The 24,749-nt window shown below is 32.6% G+C and overlaps 5 protein-coding genes across 7 annotated transcripts; 1 reads left to right on the top strand and 4 right to left on the bottom strand.

The window, feature by feature from the left end:
• Positions 1–1,347: 1,347 nt before the first annotated feature.
• LOC114194267 (armadillo repeat-containing protein 7) lies at positions 1,348–4,622 on the bottom strand. 3 transcript variants are annotated; one of them, XM_028084393.1, is made up of 6 exons: positions 4,263–4,622; positions 2,842–2,932; positions 2,594–2,704; positions 2,428–2,521; positions 2,256–2,338; positions 1,348–1,815 (listed from the first exon to the last, which is right to left on the bottom strand). In XM_028084393.1, the coding sequence occupies exons 2-6, from the start codon at positions 2,911–2,913 to the stop codon at positions 1,639–1,641; spliced, it is 537 nt and encodes a 178-aa protein (XP_027940194.1). In that variant the 5' UTR covers positions 2,914–2,932; positions 4,263–4,622; the 3' UTR covers positions 1,348–1,638. The 3 variants fall into 3 exon arrangements, with proteins under 3 accessions (XP_027940194.1, XP_027940193.1, XP_027940192.1); XM_028084392.1 differs by lacking the exon at positions 4,263–4,622 and adding an exon at positions 3,652–3,783; XM_028084391.1 differs by lacking the exon at positions 4,263–4,622 and adding an exon at positions 3,619–3,722.
• LOC114194268 lies at positions 3,516–6,119 on the top strand. Its single transcript, XM_028084394.1, has 3 exons — positions 3,516–3,779; positions 5,775–5,883; positions 5,972–6,119. The coding sequence occupies exons 1-3, from the start codon at positions 3,593–3,595 to the stop codon at positions 6,036–6,038; spliced, it is 363 nt and encodes a 120-aa protein (XP_027940195.1). The 5' UTR covers positions 3,516–3,592; the 3' UTR covers positions 6,039–6,119.
• On the bottom strand, positions 5,504–9,412 carry LOC114194265 (probable dual-specificity RNA methyltransferase RlmN). Its single transcript, XM_028084389.1, has 10 exons — positions 9,097–9,412; positions 8,926–9,001; positions 8,689–8,786; positions 8,277–8,378; positions 8,068–8,154; positions 7,691–7,807; positions 7,242–7,345; positions 6,511–6,650; positions 6,279–6,415; positions 5,504–6,171 (listed from the first exon to the last, which is right to left on the bottom strand). Exons 1-10 carry the CDS (start codon positions 9,286–9,288, stop codon positions 6,013–6,015), a joined length of 1,212 nt encoding a protein of 403 aa, XP_027940190.1. The 5' UTR covers positions 9,289–9,412; the 3' UTR covers positions 5,504–6,012.
• A 2,766-nt stretch (positions 9,413–12,178) lies between these two features.
• Positions 12,179–15,577, bottom strand: LOC114194264 (receptor-like cytoplasmic kinase 176). Its single transcript, XM_028084387.1, has 6 exons — positions 15,199–15,577; positions 14,121–14,437; positions 13,794–13,929; positions 13,554–13,696; positions 13,350–13,473; positions 12,179–12,785 (listed from the first exon to the last, which is right to left on the bottom strand). The coding sequence occupies exons 1-6, from the start codon at positions 15,248–15,250 to the stop codon at positions 12,343–12,345; spliced, it is 1,215 nt and encodes a 404-aa protein (XP_027940188.1). The 5' UTR covers positions 15,251–15,577; the 3' UTR covers positions 12,179–12,342.
• Positions 15,578–18,308: 2,731 nt separating this feature from the next.
• Positions 18,309–24,498, bottom strand: LOC114194266 (protein AAR2 homolog). The gene is made up of 13 exons (XM_028084390.1): positions 24,270–24,498; positions 23,984–24,066; positions 23,483–23,540; positions 22,534–22,593; positions 22,055–22,184; positions 21,738–21,961; positions 21,504–21,596; positions 21,353–21,424; positions 20,287–20,319; positions 19,937–20,062; positions 19,065–19,121; positions 18,816–18,911; positions 18,309–18,711 (listed from the first exon to the last, which is right to left on the bottom strand). Exons 1-13 carry the CDS (start codon positions 24,363–24,365, stop codon positions 18,664–18,666), a joined length of 1,176 nt encoding a protein of 391 aa, XP_027940191.1. The 5' UTR covers positions 24,366–24,498; the 3' UTR covers positions 18,309–18,663.
• Positions 24,499–24,749: the final 251 nt, after the last annotated feature.

Below are 24,749 nucleotides of genomic sequence, written 5' to 3'. Positions count from 1 at the left end.
TATTGACTAATATAGTTGATGTTACAATGTTATTGAGCTAAGGGGTTATTTTTTATTGCAAGGATGTCACTTATAGAACTTAAAGTTCAGAGAGTTGAAAAAAAAAAGTTATGAAAACTATATTGACATACTAAGAATTAAAGATATTTGAGTAGTGTGTATCGAATCTCTTTCGAATTGCTCAAAGATAGTGAGTTTAGATTTTAACATATGATTTTTATGGTGAAAAATATTTTTTTAATGAGAAGTTCTTATATTTGGAAAAATATTATTATCGTCATAGATCAACTAAAAAATGGTTTCAATTCAAATGAATTAGGTATACAAGATAATTTGATTTTTGGTATTCAAATTTGTTCAGTATTAAGTGAACTCTCATAAAATCTTAAATCCCACATTGTAGATTTTCATTAAGAGATATAAAGGATCTTTAGAATCAACAAAATCAAATTGATAGAACAAATATTCTTACAATCATCAATGACATTCAAATTGATGAATTTATCTTGGAAAGAATTTTTTATTATACAGAAATTGTTTTTACAAATACAATCTCAATTGTTATTTTAACATCAATAACAATGATGGAGCTACGAATAATTTATAGGGGTCATTGTGAAATTAAAATTTATCCAATAAATACATGTTTAACTTTTTATGCAATTTTTTTTATAATATAAATTTCAAAATGTTTCATAATGCCGTTCTTATATAACATTAAAAATTGTTATATTATAAAATTCTAAACTCTTGTTAAGTTACAACCAACGTTCAACTATCCATCACACAACTTGGAATAATTAATAATCAATTTTACACAATCAAATAACTAAATTGATTATACTTTTTGAGTATGTAAGGTGTAAAGCCCTCTTATGGGACGTTACATAAGGCATATAATACAAATGCTTGTTTGTTTTGTATGTTGAGAATTGTTTTATTACCTGTAAAAAAACAAGACTAAAAGAAGTGTCTTGTTGAAAACAAAATAGATTTATTTTGATAGAATTAGCTCACACAAAATAAGGTAACAAAACGAAGAAAAAATTAACATATTTAAAGTGTAAAAAATATTTTATTTTTAAGATAATTCTTTTCAATAAAAGATAAATTCAGTTAATAATTCAATAGATTTATACCTTATATAAACACGTTGAAAATTTTCATTATTATTATTTTTCTTTATTCTATACTTTGATTATAATATCTTACATGTTTTTTAATTCATAGTTTCGTTGCTTATTTACTGTAACATATAAAAGAATTTTCCAATTATTTTTTTTTTTAAAATAGGTTCAAGCCGGCAACCCATAACAGATTTTTGTCTATTATTAATCATAGATAAGATTTTATCCATTAAATATACTTGAAAATGTTTCCATTCTAGTACTCAAAACCAACCCAGACCAAGGAAATAATTGTGTCTATAGGGTTTTCAGAGAAAATTCTCATTCTGAAATCATGTCAATTTCTTAAATTCTATAGCACCAATCGAATATACAATGATACCAATACTCAAATTCAACCCAGACCACAGGAATAAATGTGTTTGTGTGTAAGTCAAGACTCATAGTTTTAATAACAATACATACTTAATTGTAGAAGGTAGTGTAAATTGTGAGCAGAAAAGTTTAAATCTCACTCGTTCCCTGATAGATGTTTATTCACAAAAGCTTTAGCCAGATTACTGAAACTCACACTAACATCCTCGGCAGCGGCGTACCTTCTAATGATGTCAATAACTTCGGGCTTTAAAATCTCCTCCTTGTTAAAATCGTCACAGATATAATAAAGTGACCCAAGTGCATAATTTACCTAAAGCATCAGATAAATGCACCGTTAATTTACCACATTGTAATTGATTCTTTTATGAAATAAAAATAACTTTAGAATGTACAGGCTAATGTAAGAAACATTACTCTGCAAATGCAAAAAATAATTTGCATAATGAGTTGTTAGTATTGTGAGTTAGGTAATTAAAAGAGTACCTACTAGAACATATTTCTCTAATAAGTGAAAAAGTGCTTGTTTCAAATAATTAAATTTCATATGAAAAATCACAATTATTTTCACAGGTAAAAAAATACTTAGTGATGGAGTAAAAAACAAAATCATGCCTGTAAACTTAAACTTATGGGAGGAAATGCTAACAGAAATTTTTAAAATCTGGATGTTGATGTTTTAGTAATCCCCCTTGACCTACAAGCTACATGGTCTGCATTTTAGGAGCCAAAAAAGCAAGAACTTATTCTTACAGTGTTTCTATCTGGGCTTGATAAACATTGAATTATAGGAGGTATCCCACCAAACTTAGTTACAATTGCGGAATTGGCAGGATCTACACAAAATTGTAATTTTTGTCAATAAGATAAACAATTAGACAAGCAGAAATAATGATATCACTGAAGATACAGTCACTGGAATTACCAACACAAGAATTGCAGATCCCTCCTATGCCAAATTCTACAAGCTTTTCATTGGGTTCCGTTAAGCAGTCAATGAAAAGTTCCAAAACGTTAAGCTGCAATATTATGCAAGTGCATTTAGTTAACGACGTACAGTTTTTTCTGGAAAGCAAACTGATAGGACCTACCTGACGCAAGAAGTTGTAGTTGTAAGGATCATAGGCAAAGTTGGCCAAATTTGCCAAAATCTTCTCTCTTGTTTCATCTGCAGATGTGTTCTGAAACTGAGTCACCAATTCCTGAAACAAACATTATATCCATCTAGGTCCAAAAAAACAATCACAAGACATACAATTTATTGGTACATTATTATTGATTGCAAGTTAAGTGTTTTCATTGTTATATTATAGTTGAAAATGTGAGAAGGAAGAAAAACCTGAAGGAATTCCACTCTGGAAGTTCCATATCTCCCTGTTCGTTCTTGTTGCCTCCGTTCATTGGTGAACATGTATGCTGGTCTCTACCTTCTAGTGTCACCATCAAAAGTATAAAAGTGAGGAGAACATAGAAAAGAAAATTTCATTTATAAGGAAATTTTGATAAGGAGAACAGAATATCCCCAATGTCATAAAACTCAACTTAATATTCAACTTGGTCAAGGCGTTTATTATGCAGTCTATGTTAGGAATCCAAGTGTGAGTCTAAGTCCCACATTGACAAAAAATGAGAATGTAGAGCACTATATAAGAATAAAGACCTATAAACTCATTGCCTTAAAGTTTTGGGTTGAAAGTGGTGTCAGTGTCTTATGTGGTTAGGCTCAGATCTCATTGGTGTTGTTCTCCCCAGTGAAACCCTCTGTAAAACCTGACAAGTGGTATCAGAGTCGATGGTTAATATCGGCTCAGACGAGACGAGTGCAGTACCAGTATGGTCGAGTCTGCGAGTCATGACACTGTTGACGAGTTAACTCGCATATAAACTCGTTATTTGTCAAACTCGGAGTAAACTCGGAGTTAACTCGCTGACTCGTACCAGACTCGTGAGTTTGAGATACCGAGTTCAAAAAACGGGATGAAATGACAGAAAAACATGTCGTTGGCATTCAGATTTTAAGCCCAAATTAAAACCCCAACGACTCAAATCGAAAATCCAATTGTAAGCAGAGATCGAAGCCCAAATCCCAAATGGAAAACCCTAATCGAACGTTGACCTATTTCGTGATCTCGAGTTTGATCTTCATCACCTTCGACGCCGTAGCTCCGCTCGTCCACGTCGCAGTTCCGATCGCTTCGCGTCGCAGCTCCGTCGGGTCTCTGGTTCAGCGGCGTCACTGCTCCCTTTTCTTTTCCCTCTTTCGTTGTTCCCTCATGCGTACGTATTCCCTTCTTCTCTTTCTCCTTTTACTAAACATTATATCTTGCTTTTATTTTTCCATTTCATTTTTTTTATTTTTCTGACTTTAGTGTTTGCTGCTGTTACGCGTATATATAGCCTTCTTTTCTACTAAATGTAGCCCTTTTTGATTAATTACCTTTTATTCAATAAGATTGAGAATTGGTGGTTTTCAGTATTCATTTCATCATCCATAATACTAACAGTTTCCCGCAGTTTCACTTGAGATGACTAGAGAAATCCATTTTTCAAAATTTAATAATACAAATCCACATTTTACTTTAAAATTTAGGAATACAACACTCATAAATCATAAACAGAGAAGGAAATTTTCAGAAACAGCCCTAAAACAGTGTAAAATTTATAGTGTAGTCACAGTCCTAAAACACACTATAAAGTAATGGAGACACACAAAATGCACGGCCAATAGGAAGGAAGGGAGAGAGAATTAGTGTCCCTTACAACTCAGCAAATCAGTGGAGAATCATCCGGGGAGTCACTGCGCAGTTACAGAAGACAGCGGCAGAGTCGTCGCAGAGTTGCACCGGATTAGCGACAAAGTTGCGGCAGAATGGCGGCGAAGTCGTGAGAGTCGCGGCTGATTTTCTGCAGAATAGCACTAAGTTACTGCAGCGCGCAGATCGTTCGCCAGAATCGGAGGGATTTGTGCTACGGCCGATCTCACCCGGTGGTTGATGGGGGGTTTGTGCAAGCCACACGGCACAGAGCGTGGAAGTATAAATATTACAAATCATAACTATTGTGCAAAAAGTTTAAAACAAAAAGATGATAATAAATCCTTGGAAACTTCATTAAAAATCGGCATGTTTCTAAAATTTTAAAATTACTAGTTTTAAATAACAAATTGATAGGATTTTTAAATTAGAAAATGGGTACTTTTAATTAAAAATTGATATAAAAAAATAAATGTTAGTTGACAAATTGATAGATTTAAAAAAAAAATAAACGGGTAGTTTCAGATTTTAGCAAATGGAAGTAGAATTAAAACTAATTATATTTACCAATCTCTTTTTTGAAGGGATGACAAATAGATAGATCTACTTTAATTTTTAAAACCTGAGAAAATATTTAATAAGCTGGAATATTTGCTGTGGTATATAATTTATTTTTTCCGGTACTTAAAAAGAGAATATATAACTAATGAACATACAAATCAAAATTTTATACAAAAAATAGTAAGACAGACAAATAATTTAATTGAAAGTCTGTTATTACTTTGAAGGAAAGTGATTTTTTAATAATTAAATTTTGACAATTTTTTTTTATCATTTAGATGATATTTTTTAACTGATTTTCTGTTTTTTTTTCAAAACCTCCTACTTTTAAAATATTTTATTTACTTCCAAAAACTATTTATAGAAGTATTTATTTTGGTTCGACAAAATGTTCACCTTTGTTTTACAAGTTTCTATTCACATAGAAAACTAGGGTTATGAAGCTATTTTTAACAAAATATTATATTCTTTTATCATTTTCTAGAAAAAGATAATTGTATTCCTTTTCTATTTCATAAATATTAGAATTATAAATTTTTAATAGTTTTCTTTTACGTTATTACAAATTATTTATTTCAATGATTTCCAAGTATTAAGGCTCCAAAACCAAACACGTATTTTTTGTATATGAAGGACAAAAATTCTCAACATGTATATATCTGAGAAAGACAGTCACCAAGAACAGTATTATTAAACAAAAGCTAGGATATTAAAACTAATTTGCTTCATTTAAACAATGTCATTCACAAACATATTTGGTACATCTCAAAACAAGATAGTAGTTTTAAATTTGTTACTCTCTGTTATTTTCTGCTAGGAAAGTGTGCATCTTGCAACAATAAAGTTAAGCATGTTTTTACAGTAATAAGAGATTAGAGATCAGACACATAGGAAAATATCTCCCTCTTGCCTTTTAGGTCTAACTCTGCTGTTTCTTAACGTGTTGCTCTCAGTGTAGTCCATATAGATGCCATAGAGTCCAACAATACTAATTTCCAAGGTCTACAAGATCCAGCAAAATTGCCAACTGATGCAGCAACAGTAAACACCTTCATCATTCACAACAAGTAATAGTAGATTTTATGCTCATCTTTTGGCTCATCAAGCCTCTCTCACCAACTGCTTACTGCAAACTTGTTACTGTATGACATACAGGCATGTAGGTAAAATCAACAGCCAAGAAAGAGACACTGCAATCAACAGCTTACTGCAAGATCCATAGGGTCAGCGGCCAGAGGAGTTTTCTGGAACTTGTTCCGTAGCTGACCACAAGCTGCATTTGCATCCAACCCTCTTGTGTGACGTACACTAACAGTTATTTTAGCAGACTCCAAAGCACCAGAAAATGCTTGCACCTACCCAATTAGGATTTTTAGATTAAACAACGAAAATTACAAAGATGATTCAGGGCATGAACTAAATTGTGTGCTAAAATGAACAGAAGACAAGAAAATTATCATACTGCTCTCTTGGAAGGACGCTTATACTCAGAGTCTTCTATTGGATTGAAAGGTATCAAGTTGACATGATATCCACTGCCCGCACCATGGAGTAACTCAGCAAGTTCTGCTGCATGCTCTACCGAGTCATTGACTCCAGCTACTCAAATGCCAAGAATGTGCCATGAGAATTATAAGGATTACACCAACCTTTTAGTAAGAGAAGTGAATAGTATGTATTAGAACTTTCAATACCTAAAAGTGCATATTCAAAGGAAACCCGTCTGCTGGTTTGCCGAAAGTAATCTCTGCAGTCTAACATAAGTGCATCCAGCGGGTAGGATTTTGCACTTGGAACAATTGTCTCCCTAAGTTTCTGATTAGGAGCATGTAGACTGATACAAAACACAAAAGAAAATTCACATAATAGAATATACATATATATGGATAAAAAAGAATCCATTAAAAAGCTATCTGAAATTATACACAAGCACAGAATAATAATATACTCTAGCCACAAATCCAAAATAGTCGAACACAGATTCTTTTATTTTTATTTTATTTTTTTTAAAGCAGGAGGGGAAGAGATCAGTTCAGCAATTCAGAGCATTCTACAAAAAAAATGATAAAGAGAGAAATGTCATTTCAAAGTTTATATCTTCAACTAACTTAATGGAAAGTGCATTTGCAACATTCTAGTAATGCCTGTTGTTGAGCTGCAGAAAAATTTAGGTTCTGGAGAAAATTACGAAATAATGGAATGAAAGATACATAGACTCATGAAAGTTCAAATTTTATCCCAACTTTGGAAATATTACGAAGTTGCATTGACTAAAAACTAATGATATGAAAATTCAAGATACAGTGCTGGCAGCCTAAAGGTCTGAATACTGGTGCAAATGTCATTTTGCTACCGGACATCTAGCTTAGCATGAAGAGTAAAATTAGTAGCAAGTCAAAATTTTATTCATATCAAAGGTAATTACCTCACAGCTAAGGTAGATTGAAGTTTGTGAGAAGCAAGTTTCTTTATTGTATTTGGAACGCCCACAGTGGAGATGGTTATCATTCTTTGCCCAATTTGCACATCCTAAAAGAACACAGCAAAGCATACTTACAACAAAATCTTATTATAATACTTTATCACAATACAATGAAATATAGAAAGTGAAACGAGAACAAATATTATGCAGACAATGTGATTCCTTGAAGTTTTGAAGGAGAGAGCAATGTATGCATATAAACTTTGCACTTGTATTGAAGATAAATTACATATGCATTCACATGTGGCATAAAGTAAGTCGGGAAAGTCTTCATAAAAAATATATTATGTAAATACATGAAAGTTTGATCTCCCAATCTCATAGAACATGTTTACAACATACAATTTTGAGTAAGCCTTTCGAAGGAAATAATGCCACATATATTTATTCACCTTATTCAAGCAACGGTGTGCTTCAAGTACTGCCTTCAGATTTAACATTGGTTCACCCATTCCCATAAACACTACATTTGACACCCTATGCTTGAAGACCTCCTCAATGGCCAAGACCTGTTTCACATAAGATGAATTTTATCCCTGTCTTGCAGAAAACCAAGTCAAGCTTGTTTCAGAACATTAACAATCCTAAACCAAAGCCTCTTATCTTTACTTTATACATTCTTTTTACTTTCTATTTTCTTTTATAATCTCTTTTAATTAATCACAGAAGCACTAGTAATCTACCTGACTATCTCATCAACCCTGCAGATAATCTAACATCAAACTGCTTTAACGGACAAACATGGATGGATCATGGACATGACACAAACCTGTTCAACGATTTCATGTCTCTGAAGATTCCTTGAAAACCCCCCTTTTCCAGTGGCACAAAAGGAGCAGCGTAAAGGGCAACCAACCTAATATCCAAACAACAGATGGCAATAACAACATAATGGAAACATCAGCACTTAATTATCACATAAACAAAAATAAGTTACCATATCAACTGTACAAATACTTCAGGAAAGAGGGAAAACACCTGTGATGAGACACATGCCGTGAGGCGACTCAAACCTGTGCCATCCATAACTGGAATGCCAACAGTTTCAATCAACCTATTGTCCTCCAACTTTAACAACAACTGCAAAATCAAACGCCAAGCCAACACTAAAAAGTGTAAGAAGCCAAGGAAATCCCCATAATCAAATTCCTCAAAGAGCAAGTATATCCTACTTTTTGCAAGTACCAAGTATATCATCAAAAGAAGAAAAAAAAAAGTCATTGCCAAAATAATTCAGAACTCGTCCACAAAAATCAACATTTCATCCTCAATTGAACATCTTGAAACATAAAATGGCCAATTAAACAACAAGAAACCATCAAAATATATAAAAACGAAACCACAACCGCAATTTAAAACTTTTTTGTTGAATTATGATTACACTCCTCACCTTAACAGTTCCATCAGCTGCAGTTACAGTTTCGAAAATAGGAGAACGCCCCACTTTCCATCCAGCTCCTTCAAGAGTATTCCTAAAACCCTGAGGCACTGCAATGTAAGAAAACCATAACACAACCATAATGAAATGTCTAAAGAAAAAACGTAAAAAGAGACAAAAATATATATACGAAAGGGAATGAATAAAAAATAAATATAAAAAAGAGTAGAAAAATAATAATAAACCCACACTGAGAGAAATCCTTAATTTCTCTAAGCTTCCTCTGGTACAAGAAATGATAAAGTTGCTTGCCCCGGTAGGTTTCCTGAAAAAATCGAACCAAAAAATGAGAAATTGAAATGTTTTTTTTTTTCTTTTATGTTTTGCTCCAATTAAATTGGGAAAAGATGATAAATTTACCTGACCGAAGTCAAGGGCAAGCTGTTGCAGCTCCTTCTCTGATAAACCAAGGAGAACCTGAGACTGGGAGTTGGGACGTGGGGACATGGATGCACACACCATGGACGAGAAATAAGGTTGCACCTGCGTGCGAGATGGAGGTCGCACCGCACGTGCGAGTGGCATGGAGCAGTTCTGAATTAGCGCCAGCATTGGATTGGAGTGTAGTTGAATCTTACCTTTGCTTCTTCACTCTTGGCTTTGGCATGAGATGAGAAGAAGATAATGAAAACTCATAAAATGAAGAAGGGAAGAGAAGAAGAAGAAAAAAACTGTTACTTAAAACCTTAAACCCTTACTTTGTACTTTTTTTTTTTAAATAATAATTAAGATTACAAGGATAAAAACAAGAACCTTTTCCAACCAACCATTGTCTTGGAGGATTGTTTCGGAATGCTCATTATTTTAGTCTTTGATTTCTTATAAAAATTATTTTCTTCAACAACAAAAAATCTTGTAGAGTTACTTTATATTTAAGTTGTTTTTAATTTTAGTTCGATTTATGCAATTGATTGATGCTATAATATTTATTGAAATTATAATAAGGTAATGTGTGAGAATGGGAAGAATAAAAAGTTGAGTTTTTATATTAAAAAACTAAGGTTTTGTTTGGTATGGAAGGAAAAAACGTAAAAAGAAAGCGTAAAGTTATGTAAAGAAGAGAAGGTAAAAACAGATGAGAAATAGAATAGAATAAATATATTTGGCTAAATAAAAAAGTAAAAAAGAAGATTTTTTAACATAAACTAAAAGTTAATAATAAATTATTTTTACAAATAAATATATATATATATATATATATATATATAATCAATTATAAGTTTTCTTAGAGTGAATTTTGTATAAAAATTAAAGGCAAATATTAAATGCATGATAAATTATTTTAACATTTTTAGCTGATTTTTTTTTTCAAGTTCACGAAAAAAATAAGAGGTGCGAGACTTACATTTTTATACATCCAAAAAAATTTATCAACACATCCAAAAAAATTTATATATTTATATAAAGATTGTAATACTCTTAAATATTTGTTGAAGGTCCGCGACATAAAGATCCTATGAAATTTCAATGTTTTTTTATATTAACTTTTTGGACTTTTTCTATGCAACTTAGGTGGAGGGCAAAAAAACCTTCTCTTAAAATGATCAGAACAATGAGTGAGATACCATAAAAAAGTTAAAATTCTAACCTTAGGACTAAGTTAGTAGACAATTTCTATACTTAAATTAAATTTTAAAAGATATAAATTTTAGTAAATATTAAGGAATTCCATATTTCTAAGTAAATGTCTAATTCTATATCAAATTAAAAGAATAGTTATTTTCTAGCCATTATATCCTTTTAGTTATATCAATTTTACATAATAAATGGATTCTTTTTTTTCTTTTTATTTCAAAAAAAATCAATCATGAATATTATAAATTTGCTTGGTTTTGAATTATTAAAAGAATTTTATGGTAGTAACCCCCATTTTGGTAACATATAAAGATTGTGAAAATGAAACTTTCAAATAATTTTATAGGCATGACTTTATTTAAAAAAAAAACAAAATTGTGTGTGCCCAAAAGTTCAATGAAATAATTATTTGTTAAAAGACATTATATATGTTACATGTTTATTTTTATTGATCCGCATGAAACATGATGTGCAATCTTTTTGTTATATATGTTTTACGTATAAGCATGCTAAATCTAAATCTATGCATATGGGATATCTATGTCATTACATGTTCTTAACTTTCTTTGGATCGATATATCTACATACTTTATTTTTGAGTCTCCTTGGACAAACATAACTCACTTCTTTTTCTTGTTGTTTGTGTAAAGCAGTGTCAAACTACCCAACAAGCATTAATTCTCCTTAAAAAGGTGATCCAGTCGTACCTTGCATTATAACTACCTTGTTACAACTTCAATCCAATCACTAGCCTTGCCTCTGGAAATCCCCTCCTTGCAGTTAAGGTAACGATTTCGGGTATAGCTAACTCCCATAGTATGATGAGCGGTGTGTACAAGATCCAAAAATGAAGTTATTTAGATATTGAAAAGAAAAAAGTAACAATATCATTTTTTTCTTCTAAGTGAACAATTCTTTTTAACTATTTGAATACTTTTATTAAGAGTGATCATTACATGTATGATATTTCTTTTCAATTGAAACAATTATATTAATAGTTGCATTTTTAGTGATATAAACAAATACAATAACTTTCTTTTTTGTAAGGACATAAATTGTAATGATAGTTGAGAATTATAGTTTAGTTTGATAACCCGTACGAGTGATAAAAATGATGATGATTTCACTTTAGGAGAAAATGCTAAGAATCTTCGAGAAAGTTAAAATTTGATGCATTTGTGGATTGAAATAATGGTGATTTCACGCTGGGAGAACATTCTAAGAATCTCCGTGAAAGCGAAAATTTGATGCATTAGTGGATTGAATGCGAAAATGTATGTTTGAATTATTTCACTTTTATAAGTTGTTGGACCAAATAAAAAAATGTTTGATACTTGTTTTTCCAATTCAAATGAACTTTAAATCCTATTTTAATTATTCTTTACTCATTCTATAAATATCTTTTTGAAATCAAAATTTTCAACGGTAATTATAACGAGCATATTCCATAATTTGTGAAACAGAATATCCATTTACTTTGGAAAAACTGTCTGTACTTGTTACAGTAAATTCTAAGTTAAAGTCACCATTTTTACATAAATGGTGTTATTTTTACTGTTTGGCTTCCAGTTTCGCAATAATTGAATTATTTAATTTCGTTCTTAATAAATGGTTGAACATATATGTTACAACTCTTGCTCCCATTGGGATTACACAGTTAAAAAAGGTAAAATGATGCATGGTGGAATACAAATTGTTTCAGTTCTATTCATCACATCAAAATATTATTAATAGTGTTATATATACATACATATATATATATATATATATATATATATATATATATATATATATATATATATATATATCCTTGAAAGTGCATTGCAGCAATGAATAATCCATATCAATACTATGCTTAAAAAACCAGTAATATGAAAATTTTAATATTATTACTGAATCAACAACTGTACAACAATCAGAAATCTCAAGACAAGTTCAAGTTCAAGTTCAAGTTCATCATGATGTACATATACATATACATACAATTACGAACTCGAGCAAAATCAGATAACATGAAACCAACATTCACTTTCACTTCATTGTTGTTTCATGTTGTCTACCTCTATGTTGTCTGTTGCCACTGCTGCTTGAGCTATGGTCACTCCTTCTCCCAGTTTGATGATGATGATGATGATGATGGCTTGCCACCCCTGCAACACCTTTCTCACCAGAATCCTGAAGCTCCTCCAATACTCTCACCACTTCATCCATTTTTGGTCGAAATCTTGGCTCCACAGAGAGGCATTGAATGGCAAGGTTCGCTACTTTCATGGCTTCGCGCATCGAGTATTGGCCTTCAATGCGAGCATCCATGACTTGGAAGATCCTGCGTTTGTTGCTGAGGTATGGTTTCGCCCATTCGATTAAATTGTGCTCCCCACTTGGCCTGTTGCTGTCAAGAGCACGTTTGCCAGACATGATTTCAAGCAGAACAACCCCAAAACTGTATACATCACTCTTCTTTGTCAAGTGACCTTCACAAAAACACAAGAGCATGGAGTCAACTTTGATTCTATTTACACACTTCAAGAGACTTCAAATGTAGTGTTTCATCATGCATGGCGTTCAAGTGATGAATTTGGATATATTTTTCCATAAGCACTTTAGAATAAGAAAAAAGTGAGTATGACACCGACTCTAACACAAAACCTTACGACAATAGGTTTATAGGTCGTTCATTTTTCTCATTTTTACTCGGCCTCACACTTGAATGTCTAAAGTAACATGGAGACATCAAATTAATAAGCCTGTTGTACAGTGTATCTTATGGGAGATCTCTGAATTTCAGTTAGCATACAAAATACAAAATGTGATTGGGTGATAATATCTGCTGCAGTGGGAAATTTTTGCTTGCTAATGAAGGAGCTAAAAAGCTCCACCAGAGTTTAAAACAGAACAAATAAGAGGGTTTCTTCTTTCTGGTAATCTATTACATGATTGGTGCAGAATAATTCAGAAGACATGATTATATTATATCTAAAGAAGTTTGTATGACCAATTAAAGTGCTCATAAACTGAGTACTCAACAAATGAGTTACCTGTGGCAATATATTCAGGAGCAGCATAGCCATAAGTGCCCATTACCCTTGTAGAGACATGGCTTTTATCACCTGCTGGTCCATCCTTTGCCAAGCCAAAATCAGAAAGTTTTGCGTTGTAATTCTGTCATCATCAACAAAAAGGAATGTTAGAAAAGAGAGTATTATGATTAGTAAAATGCAAGTTCAATGAGATATGCTTACCGAATCAAGTAAGATATTTGAAGCTTTGAAGTCTCGGTATATCACTTTTGCTTCATCGCTATGAAGATATGCAAGACCCTTAGCAGCATCGAGAGCAACCTTCATTCGGATGTTCCAAGAAAGTGGTTGAAAGTAAGAAGCTCCTGTTCCAAAAAGAGCACATTGTTGAGAGACTGAGATGTTTAAGGAACAAAACAATGTCTAGCAGTGGATAAACAAGGAGAGAAATCAATAACTTACTTCTAAATAAATGATTATCCAAACTTCCCTTTGTCAGAAACTCATACACCAGAAGCCTATGGTCATCCTCTAAGCAGTAACCAATGAGTTTCACAAGATTAGGATGATGCAGCTGCCCCAGGTAGTTGATTTCTGTCTATAGCACAGGGCTAATTAATTACAAACCAAGAAAATCATCTAAAACATTAATGTTTGCTACATGTATCCAAAGGAGGAATTCCTCAGAAAAAGAAAATCCCATCAAAAACTGATTTTGGCATTTCCCAGAGCAGTAAAACTGCATCTTAAATTCTGAGGCTTCAAGCAAAGTTCCAAAGTGACACTCACCAACCATTCACTGTGTCCCTGCAGACCTTCTTGGTTAAGCCTCTTCACAGCAATGACCAATCCAGTTCCTGGTCTAACTGGAGCAAGTGATTGCTCATCAATCCACCCCTTAAAAACACAGCCAAACCCTCCTTCACCCACCACACTATCTGGACGAAAGTTCCTTGTAGCAGTTTTTAGCTCACCAAAGGTGAAGCTTTTCATATTTGAGGACTTCAAGATCTCACCCTCTGTCCTTGGTGTTGGAGGCAAGGAGGGAGTGGAGATTTTGCTGCTTAAGCCATCCTCTTCTTTGTTACCATCCTTTGAGCTCAAACCTACCCATTTCAAAAGAAAAACAGGGTTCATTTTTCAGACCATAAAATAAGCATTCTACACCAGTAACAAATCAAGCTTAGGCTTGAATAGAAAGATCACTGTCAGGGTACACTGAAAAGACAACAACTTTCATACCAATCACACACTGCACTGGTTAGAGCACCAAAACATGCAACACTTCAGAAATTACATAAACTTATTTTAGCAAGCACGCCAAGGGTTGAAGATTTTCAATTCTAATTCTCGCTCTAGATTTCATCTTAACAACTGAAACAAAGCAAGTTAAATCGAAGAAAGTAGGAAAATCCTGACACGAAGCAAGTTAAATCAAAAGTTCATTTTTTTTTTACTGTTTCCACAATCTTTTTCAAGAAGCCAACAATAGGGTTCCACTTATTATTTATCTTCATCATAAACTCTTGCACCTTCACCAAATCCTACACGACAGCAAAAACTACCAAGCAAGCACAAAAAACCAATTAAACCAAGTCACCCTCGTGTTGCGATCAGTGAATCATACTTCCTAAACAGACAAAAAAGTCCAAAAATTTCTTTCCTCTTCCACACATGAATCTGCCAAAACTAACAACATCCATGTTTCAAGTACCCAAAAACCATATTTTATCAAAAAGAACAGCAAAAACACAAATTAAGTCATTCAAACTCCAGAGGAATCCAAAAAAGTTGATCAACCCAAAAAGAAGAAGCAAAAGGGGAGGCAGGGAAGAGTGAAAACAACACATGCAAGAATGTTTATTACCGTTTCGTGGAGGGCTCTCAGCTTTGATCTGGGCACTGAAGCAGCACCCCATGAAGAGAGAACTGAGGAAGAACACAGAAGCTAGAGGAGAGAGAGGGGTTGGTAAATAAGCAACAAGTTGAAGTTGTGGAAAGTGGTGCAGATGAAAGATGATGATGATGGTGAAGCAAAAGGAAAAGATGAGAGAGCCCGTGAAGAGGAGAAAAACAAGAATGCAAGTGTGAAAGGAACGCTATTTCCACATGAAGGTTAGCTGTCAAGCGCGGATTTAACCGCCCTATTCAATGCAATGGCTTCCAGTGCCTAAGGATTGTGGGTGTGTGAATGTGAATGCCTCAGGAGTGATGATCTTGGAAACTTCATGCTTTTGACTTTTGACCGTTCAGAGGGACAAAACAAAAACCACAACTGGGTTGACCTCATGCCGCAGTTTCCTCACATTAGATTATACAAGTGGAACATGATCTTGTCACAAATATTAATATCAATACATGTTTTTTCTTTAAATAACAGATAACTCTAATTAAATCATATAAAAACCATTATCATGAGCATCCGTGACAGAACTCAAACTTGTATCAGTTAATTGAACCTTGAACATCATATCAGTATCCATTTTTATAAATCATGTTTCTTACTTAATAAATTTTGTACTTTTAGTAGATTTTTAACTGATAAAAAAAAAAGTTGAAAAGTGATGAAGGGTGTGCTGTTGTTGTTGTTGTCCCTTGTCATACATGGTTTTATTGATTCCATGGTTTGCATTTTTATTTTTGGCCTTGGTGGGATCCATAGCTTCAACCTTATCTTTTTTCCTCGTTGTTGCGTTGCTCGCTGTCTTTCTTGGACAATAACTTTGCATGGTCTCAACCGCTAGTTTATTACGTTATATATATATATATATATATATATATATATATATATATATATATATATAGAGAGAGAGAGAGAGAGAGAGAGAGAGAGAGAGAGAAATGGTGGTGAAAGTTCAAAGCTTTTTGTAACCCAAAAGACAATTCAATGTCTGGTGGGTGCTATTGTTGACTAGTATCACTGAAGAATAAGTTGGAAACACACAATTTAAGGATATGATTCCAGTGCATCACAATTTTTTATGCCAAATGGGGGCTTAAAAAAAGCAACTTTTCAGGCGAAAAGTTTAGAGTTAGATCTATGTTCGGTTCGGACAGAGGAAAAAAAAAAGCTTTTGTTGACTGAAATTATTGCAAACTTCCCATAGCATTTGTCTTCTCTGAATTTATTAAATATTGAAACTTTTTCTTCTGATAATTCAACAATAAGCCATTAATATGGATGGTGTGTGTTTTCTCTCTTCTTTTGACCAAACAAAATGAAAGAGTTGTTGGTGGAGAGGGAAATGAATGTAGGTAGTTTATTATTATTATCATATTGACAAAAGTTGGTGTGAATGATTTAGGGTTGACATTGAGCATGAGAATTATTAAGAAACCATATTTGGCAATGGCTATGACAATTGGCATTTGCTACAGTGAGAGAACCTTGTGCTGGGACCAATATCATGATAAGAGACATTAAAAAGTGCCAAATTATTCTTACTATATTTTCCACTTGCTTGGACAGTAAGGAGAGAGGACCAAAACCTGGGTTTTTCAATTAATGTGGTCATGCATGACAAACCCTAGTCTACCATTGTAGTACCAAGTAGCATAAGGCATGAAGTGATTCAGATCACTACCTACCTACACTTCAATGCCTCACCACCTCATTGACTTTGGCATAAATATACTTAAATTGAATCCACCCAATTCATTATTTAAGACCTAAATCTATAAAAGACACATTCTTTATTTATTTTTGTGTAAGCACTAGTTACCTAAAGTTGTTTTTTTTTTCTAATCAGGGGAACAAATCACACTCTTTAAGAAATTAAGGAAAATCTAGAAAATATGTAAAAGCATGTTAGAAGTTATTAGAGGACCTATTTTTTAAGATTACATGTATTTTTTTTCTAAATTATTATAAAAAATTGTGTTTCATAATTAAACTAAATTATAAATATTTTGTTTCTAAATTTTATGAAAGTCATGTAAATCCTTTTTAACAAACAATATATGAAAAATATATTATAGTGTTTTGACACATGAAAAATCTCAAAAATTAAGTTTGACACATGAAAAACATCCCGTGTGCTATTTTGTTGAAAAGAGTGTTTTATACTACTTTCATAAAATGGACTAAATACTTTATAATTCAATTTAAAAATAAAATACAATTTTTTATATAATTTAAAAAAACATATTTCACCCATAATTTTATTATATACTTTAATAAAAAAAACAACTTAATTACACCACTATAATAATTTGGCAAGCATTATTTTTTACATATTTTCATCAATATATTTGTAATTTTCACATACTATCATTCAATTTTTTTGGACACATTTTATCAGTGATTTTTCTTCATGCATGGTTTATCATTATATTGCAAAGATTTGTCATGTCTTACCCAGCTTTTTTAAGAAAATTAGAAATTTTATGATTTTGATTTAAACAAATTGTAAGCGTAAGAAACCCGACATGCATTAAATAATATATTGTGCTTCCTCTGTATTTAATACCTTGACATTAACTTATTGATCATTAATATGACTAAATTTATTGAATGAAATGTGAACACAGGATAAACGATGTTGCACCGAAATTTAACATTATATTTCAACGTCAAAATTAAGCCACGTTCTAAAACAATCAAACAAAACACTAATATGATAAAATATTCCAAGTTTCAATGGTTAATTGGAATTGAGTAATTTGACAAGTAAAAAAATAATTTTCTTCTTATATTTAATCAAAAACATTAAAACATAACGAGTTCGCACCTTAGTTGTCATGTAGATGTTAAAAATGAAAACAAAAGCCCTTTTTTATTCACTTAAAAGCAATTTTGTCATCAAGTTAATTTTTAATAATTTAAAGTTTGCCTCATGCTAAACAGATAATAATAAGTGACGCAAATGTCCACTATATAACCTTTTAATACAGTTCAGCAAAAATAATGAAATAAAAATATACCAAATGTTTGGAGTGTATGGATAAGAAAGAAGATAGATAGAAAAGAAAAAAGAATTCAATATAAAATAGTGGTTCTTTCTTCTTTTCAAGTCATATATGGAGTACAATTTATCTGCTTCTGATTATCTCATTGTCCCAATTTCAAAGGCCAATACTCCATTTAGCAGCTCCTCAAACAAGTCACAAATTTCCTATGCATGCCCTAATCTATGAAAGCTAGAAAAATACCAAATTTCAGCAGCTCTGTGAATAATAAACATCAACCTCCATCAAGTTACTGAAATTCTACCACACCAAAGAGAAAAGTTACTGAATTTCTACTTCAGATCCAGCATCTGATTTTTAACTCAATTGAAATTTGAAATACTGTACATAATGTTATAGCCAAGTGATGACATAATCCACATTTTTAACCTACTAGAGCTTCATCATCCAACATCTCAACTACAGGAGCATACTGCAAAGTGAACCAGTAAGATCCATGAACAAACAAACATTACACAGAAAAAAGCAGCATACACAACACAAAGCAAAGTAACTGAGATAGATTCATATACTGACCTCATCATTTTCCTCAAAATATATCCCATCAACAGCACTGCCAAGCTGAAACTCCCACCCTAGACTGCTCTCCAATAGCTCCTTAAATTTCCTTGTCTGCAAGAACAGGGAGATTACACTTTCCTCTTTCAGAGAAATAATCAAATACATATGCATTGTACCTAGCAAGCAGCAAATGCTGCAAGTCTGCAACCATTATATCAATAATAAATATCACATTATAGGAAAACATGAGTTACATGTTCATACCCGTTTTAAAAGATCTCCATCAACAACCGACCCATCTAGCAATGATGAAAAGAAGTCCTACAATTTCAAAACAATCAAAAGGAAAAAGTTGCAGTTTAGCTCAGAAAAGTGTATAAAATCAAATTTCTGTGATGGTAAAGTAATATTCAATTAGTGTTAGAAGAAACAAACAACACTTTAGGCAACTGGTCCACAAGAATCAAAGGCCTCCTCAAAATAAACCTGCCCAGTAAGGAGGATAACTGAATCATAGAACAAGAATGAGGAATTTTCTTCTAGCCACATTTACCCTGACCAAGGCTTCCTTGAAAAATTTTTAGAAGTTAGTTCTCACAAAAACATCTTTATGTTTTATCATTCTTACATCCACGTCTGTTTGTTATAAGCACACATTAATTTTGTTATTCTGGAATAGGGATGCTGGTGCCAGTAGGAAGGATGAATATGCTTAAATATGGGGAATTGATTTTCAGTAAGGTAAGGAAAGTGCATCCTGAAAAACCTACATTATTCTTATGAAAATTATGAACTCTTTTTTTTTCACCTTGGAATGAGTTGCTTATGGGCATTAACTACTAAAAAGACAAGGATGATCAGAAAGTGGAGGCAATATCAACTTGAGGAAAAACAATATGCAATCTAAGATGCTAACCATGATAAATCAAGAAGACCAGCCACATGTGTGAACTGCTAACCTCCATGTTGAAGATTGGCTCATGCTTTTTTATGCTAAAATGACGAGTTTTAGAATTTCAGGATCTTAAAATCCATAACTGACCAGAACAGATGCCAATCCAGCAACTTAAATTAATAAAGGTAGGTCAGAGAGTTAAATCTGCATGTGACTATTGAGTTATCATCACTGAAAATACCTTGCAAACATGGTGCAAAAAGCTATCAGTGGAAATCAAAGAATCATCCAACAGTGCTGATCCTGTTTCACCCATGTGATCTTTCTGTAGTCCGTATTTTAGTTGATTATGGATGACTTTGATGAACTGCAAGAATCCGTAATGTATTAGAAATGAGTTTGACAAATAACACAAGATTCAAGATCACGACTCTTCTTTTAATGAATAATCAATAGCTAGTAGTTCCAAGACTACATTCAGAAGTCGGAACTGCTAAAACCAGGGATGAATTTAACACCATTCCAAGGATTAATGCCACTGTTTTGTACTTAAAGGTAACAAAAATATGAAAAGTTATATTAAAAGTTCACCTTTGTAAATAGTTGAGTTCGTGTGCGGAAAGGCTGCAAAAGAGCATACAAAGTCAAGGAAACATAATTACAAAACATATACTTATGAAATCATACAACTTCAAATTGATTTGCACCAACTCAACCCAACGTAGGACTACTAACAAATAATTGAGGTTCTACCACCATAAAATGTCCTAAGAAAGAAGAAAAAAGTGTTCACGGGAAAAAATATTGCAGAAATTTCCATAAAAGAGAATAGAAAATGATATCTCTTATTATGCTTATATCTACTTTCTGGCTAGAAGCACAAATCTAAAAAGATGAGGAACCTGTGGCAAATTAGGCAAAGTAAAAATGGTAAATCCCACAGAATCCAAGTTAGAATACAGAACTTAACAAACCGACCCACCAAGTTGAAAGACCAAACAAGCATCCAAGAAAACAGAAGTACTCGTTGAATACAGAGCAACAACAGACATTAAGCAGACGTCATAGAGTCAATTCACTTAAAGCTCAAGCTGTTAATAAAATAATCAATAACAATAGCGAGTTTATAAATTCAAAGGATGAATGTTAGCTGTTCACACACACATATATCACTTGTAATGAACAGCTGATTAATGAAACTCATAATGGTTAATAAAACTATTTTGAGTAATTAAATATAGACATCTCATATAGTTCTGAAAGTTTGATAAACAGCTTTAATATATTCAACATTACCAATTCAATATATTAAAATTTTTAGGTGGAAGAAAAGCAGATTGCTACAGATGTAATATAAAACAATTCCCCTGCCTTCGCCCAACAGCTAAAATATTGTCACCCTGATTCTTCTCATATTGAGCTCAACGGGTAGGGATGTTATCCACCCTTCAAACCCAAAGGGCTCTTGCGTAAGGGTGCATGTTAGAGATGCAATATAAAACCACTTGCATGGCTTCACCTAACTGCTTGAAGTTTTTGAGATAGTTGGTTTAATAGTCATCACATAGACAAGTATCTGAGATAAACCGGAAACTCTAAAGTCCAGACAGAGAGTCTATGCATGCATTATCCAATCTGGTTAAAAAGTAATGCTTACTGCTTCAGTGCAGCCAAACAAAAGGCTAACTAATGACTTCCATTGGAGAAATGCTTCTAGCGATTGGCCCATCTGCGCCATTGCAAAATGTCACATTGGATTCAACAAAAGTCAACAAAATATATAAAGAAAATATGTTTTTCCACAGTACCAAAAAGACAACAAATGCAAACTGCAGTTCTCCAAGAAGCATGTCTTCAGAACCTCCATAATCTTTTGCCAGTAAAGTTTCTAACAATTGTGTCTGAGAAGGGATACAAAAAAAATTGCACAAATCAGCAAACAATAATATGTAAAATTTCAGGGCAAGAGAATTCATTATAGGAAGCTTTTTATCCCAATTACTTTTAAGGGACCAAACATTCAGCTGTTTGTGTATACCAACCTTGTCAAGATTTAAAGAAGTAAGTTCCTGCCCACTAATACCCTTGCATTTAACAACACGTGGAATTGAAGTATAATAACATCCTTTCTTCTGAGACTTGCCAACAGATGATGCAGAATTGCCAACCTTCAGCTGCTTCTCTGGTGCTTCTTCCATTGGGATTTTAGTAGAGTTTCTAACAATCTCATTTTCACATTCAACAGTGATTTCACCTCCAATTGGCTCTGTTCATGAGTTAACATTAACAATATAATACAATATCAATTTATCAATGAAGTATTTAATACACAGAAAACTCAGTCAAGTAAATGGCATACCAAGCCGTTCAATGACATTCTTTGTGATAAAATTAGATAATCGTTTCCAATCTTCATAACGGATAAGATTGTAAGGCCCAAGTTGTCTGTCAAATTCCAAATTTTTAACAGCTTGACTGTATCTTTCTTCCTAAAGGATAAACAGACAAAACAGAATAAATATATGTCATAAAATGAAGATCATGGAATTAAAGAAATGAAAGTAGAAAAATCGTTTCCTTGGTAAGTTGTGGCTGATATATAAACACAAACACAAATTAGCACTGATTGGATGGAATTTTAGGGAATACCCCACATTTTCTACAAAATGCTCAAGCTCTGTGAAGGAAATTCACTAAAATTATAGTTTCCCAAATATTGTTCTCACAATAACCTAATTTGACTAACAGGATGTAAACTATACCATCATGACATTTGGCTGCATTACAGACATGTTACGTTAACTATATCCATGTTAAAAATTTTAAATGAACACATACCTCTTCCTCAGAAACTTTAACTAACCTTTCCTTTTGTTGGTCCCATTTACGAACAATTACCTGCACGGTCATGAGACCAAAAACCACATAATCAGTCACATTTTTCTGATATTTTTTGGAAATACAAATTAACCACAAACAGGGTCAAAACATATGAGCATTGATTAATAGATTAAGTATTTCCCCTTGATTCTCTGTGATACTGTGCTAATGGTTTTCTTAAAGGAGTGTCTTTGTTAGATTTACAGAGAAATTAGCAAGTTGTGTTGGAGTTTCTTGTTCTTAACCTTTTTATATTCACCTTTCTTCCTGGTCTTGATTTCTTTAGATAACTCCTCCCACATTTATAACTTTGTCTTGATATTTAGAAATATTTTACTTATAATGAAGATGGTTAAAGTGCACTTACACAAATTATTGAAAGACATGATTATGTACAAGTAAGAAAAAAATTGCACACCAAGAAGGCAATAACTATATGTAATAATTTTAACTTCACCATCATTCTGCAAGGAAATAGAGTCACAGGTAAGCTTCTATCACTTTACCTTCTTTATGAGTTACCATGTTCATAAAATTAGTATTGGTGTATTGGTGTTACTCAAAACTAATTCATTTCTTAAATTTTTAAGCTTTGACGTATCATGGACATTTTCCAATAGGCCAGTGAAAAACAATGAAGTCTTGAGAATCTATCGAAAAAGCATAGCAAAAATCCATTTCATCAAAAACTAACAAAATCATTCAAAACCTAAGCATACAGATTGCACCCCATCTGAGCTGTGATTGCATTGTCAAACAATAAGTAAGAACAGTAATTAAAACACTAAGATATGGTGGCAATCGTGATTTCTAAACTATTAAACATATTCGATCAAAGCTCTGTCAAACCAAAATTAATGTAAATTTCATTGAACTATTTTAGACACTGAATTTTTTATTTTCATACCTCTGAAGGGCCAGCATCAATGAAGAATCCAACAATTGGTGAGAACTCTTTCCCATCTCTGCATGAATCCCCCAAAAGAAAAACAAAAGATTCAATGCACCAAATAATTTGAAAAATCAGGAAATTTAAGAAAAATTTTAATTCTAGCAACTGACAGAAACAGTGACGTCTTATGCTTAACATTATATGGTCAGCAAACATGACAATAGAGAGACCATATGAAAGAGATATATAATTTCAAATACTATGATCCAAGGTTATTTCCAAAAAAAAATACACTTTGCCACAGTATACAAGATTGAAAGGACAAAAACAATGTCTTATCACACACAAGAACACCCACCACTCTCTTATAGGCTCCTCAATATATCCACAGGGTAAACATGGGATTTTGCAGGAATAAAAAGAACTAAACTTTTGCAGGAATAAAAAGAAGTAAACAAAAGAGAGACTAATATAAGATACAAAATAGGCCTTGATAATTGGGCAAGATGATTAAACCTGCTTGATGAACTATAGTACACAAAATGAGTGCCAGGAGGAATCATCTTGATACCCTTAAAAGCAGGCCCCACAGAAAATATCTACGAAACGAAGAACAGAAGAAAAACAATGTCAGATTGTCCATGTGAAATAAAGCTGAAATCAAGGTTGGATTTTTATTTTAGCCTTCCACCCACGAATTTCAAATTGTATTTTCAGATACCATGATGACGGCATTGAAACAAAAAAGAAAATAAAAAGACAACGACTTGGTAAACCATACAGTAATAAAAGAATGAAGAACCTGGGTATCGATGGCGACCATGGTGTACTGAGGAACATCGAGGAAGAGAAGAGTGACACCGTGCTTGACAAGCTCTAACGCTTTTTCAGAATCCATAGATTAGAGGAAAACGAACAAGTTACACTATCAATTTCGAGATGGTGGGGTTCTGTGCTAGTGGCAGTAGAATCTGAGAATGTTGCTGTGCTGCAACTTAGGATAATCGAGAAATGAGAACAATGTTCCAGGGCAATTGATGCAAAATTAAAATATAAAATGTTAAATTACCTTTATAATAAATCTGCTTCAATTTAATTCTTCCCATGTTATAATTACAACCTTTATCACACAACCTTCAAAGAAAATTATAACAAAATCTCTTGTTGTTTGGATGAAAATGTTTTAATTAAAGATTAGTTTATGTTTATAGAAAAGATTAAGGACATGTTTTTTTGGTAATAATGATATGAGAGATAAAGAAGGAAAAGGAAGAGAAAAAAA

Source organism: Vigna unguiculata, chromosome 8 (assembly GCF_004118075.2).
Source record: "Vigna unguiculata cultivar IT97K-499-35 chromosome 8, ASM411807v1, whole genome shotgun sequence".
Lineage (NCBI taxonomy): Eukaryota > Viridiplantae > Streptophyta > Magnoliopsida > Fabales > Fabaceae > Vigna > Vigna unguiculata.
Note: the sequence above shows the minus strand (reverse complement) of the source record. Positions and strands in the feature narration are given on the sequence as shown.

What these genes read in the sequence shown, in the direction of transcription:
- LOC114194267 (XM_028084393.1), bottom strand. Translation starts at nt 2,913, where the DNA reads ATGTTCACCAATGAACGGAGGCAACAAGAACGAACAGGGAGATATGGA. An exon ending in CCAGAGTGGAATTCCTTCAG is followed by an intron (nt 2,705 to 2,841) that starts GTTTTTCTTCCT and finishes TGTTTGTTTCAG; the next exon opens with GAATTGGTGACTCAGTTTCA. An exon ending in ACTACAACTTCTTGCGTCAG is followed by an intron (nt 2,522 to 2,593) that starts GTAGGTCCTATC and finishes ATAATATTGCAG; the next exon opens with CTTAACGTTTTGGAACTTTT.
- LOC114194266 (XM_028084390.1), bottom strand. Translation starts at nt 24,365, where the DNA reads ATGGATTCTGAAAAAGCGTTAGAGCTTGTCAAGCACGGTGTCACTCTT. An exon ending in TTAAAGTTTCTGAGGAAGAG is followed by an intron (nt 22,185 to 22,533) that starts GTATGTGTTCAT and finishes TTTATCCTTTAG; the next exon opens with GAAGAAAGATACAGTCAAGC. An exon ending in TTTTGCACCATGTTTGCAAG is followed by an intron (nt 19,122 to 19,936) that starts GTATTTTCAGTG and finishes TTGAAATTGTAG; the next exon opens with GACTTCTTTTCATCATTGCT.
- LOC114194264 (XM_028084387.1), bottom strand. Translation starts at nt 15,250, where the DNA reads ATGGGGTGCTGCTTCAGTGCCCAGATCAAAGCTGAGAGCCCTCCACGA. An exon ending in GGATAATCATTTATTTAGAA is followed by an intron (nt 13,697 to 13,793) that starts GTAAGTTATTGA and finishes TTTTTGGAACAG; the next exon opens with GAGCTTCTTACTTTCAACCA. An exon ending in TCCTGAATATATTGCCACAG is followed by an intron (nt 12,786 to 13,349) that starts GTAACTCATTTG and finishes GTTTTTGTGAAG; the next exon opens with GTCACTTGACAAAGAAGAGT.
- LOC114194265 (XM_028084389.1), bottom strand. Translation starts at nt 9,288, where the DNA reads ATGCTGGCGCTAATTCAGAACTGCTCCATGCCACTCGCACGTGCGGTG. An exon ending in AATTAAGGATTTCTCTCAGT is followed by an intron (nt 8,787 to 8,925) that starts GTGGGTTTATTA and finishes CTTACATTGCAG; the next exon opens with TGCCTCAGGGTTTTAGGAAT. An exon ending in CACACCGTTGCTTGAATAAG is followed by an intron (nt 7,346 to 7,690) that starts GTGAATAAATAT and finishes GTGTTCTTTTAG; the next exon opens with GATGTGCAAATTGGGCAAAG.
- LOC114194268 (XM_028084394.1), top strand. Translation starts at nt 3,593, where the DNA reads ATGGAAAACCCTAATCGAACGTTGACCTATTTCGTGATCTCGAGTTTG. An exon ending in CTTTCGTTGTTCCCTCATGC is followed by an intron (nt 3,780 to 5,774) that starts GTACGTATTCCC and finishes CTCTCAGTGTAG; the next exon opens with TCCATATAGATGCCATAGAG. An exon ending in ACCTTCATCATTCACAACAA is followed by an intron (nt 5,884 to 5,971) that starts GTAATAGTAGAT and finishes TATGACATACAG; the next exon opens with GCATGTAGGTAAAATCAACA.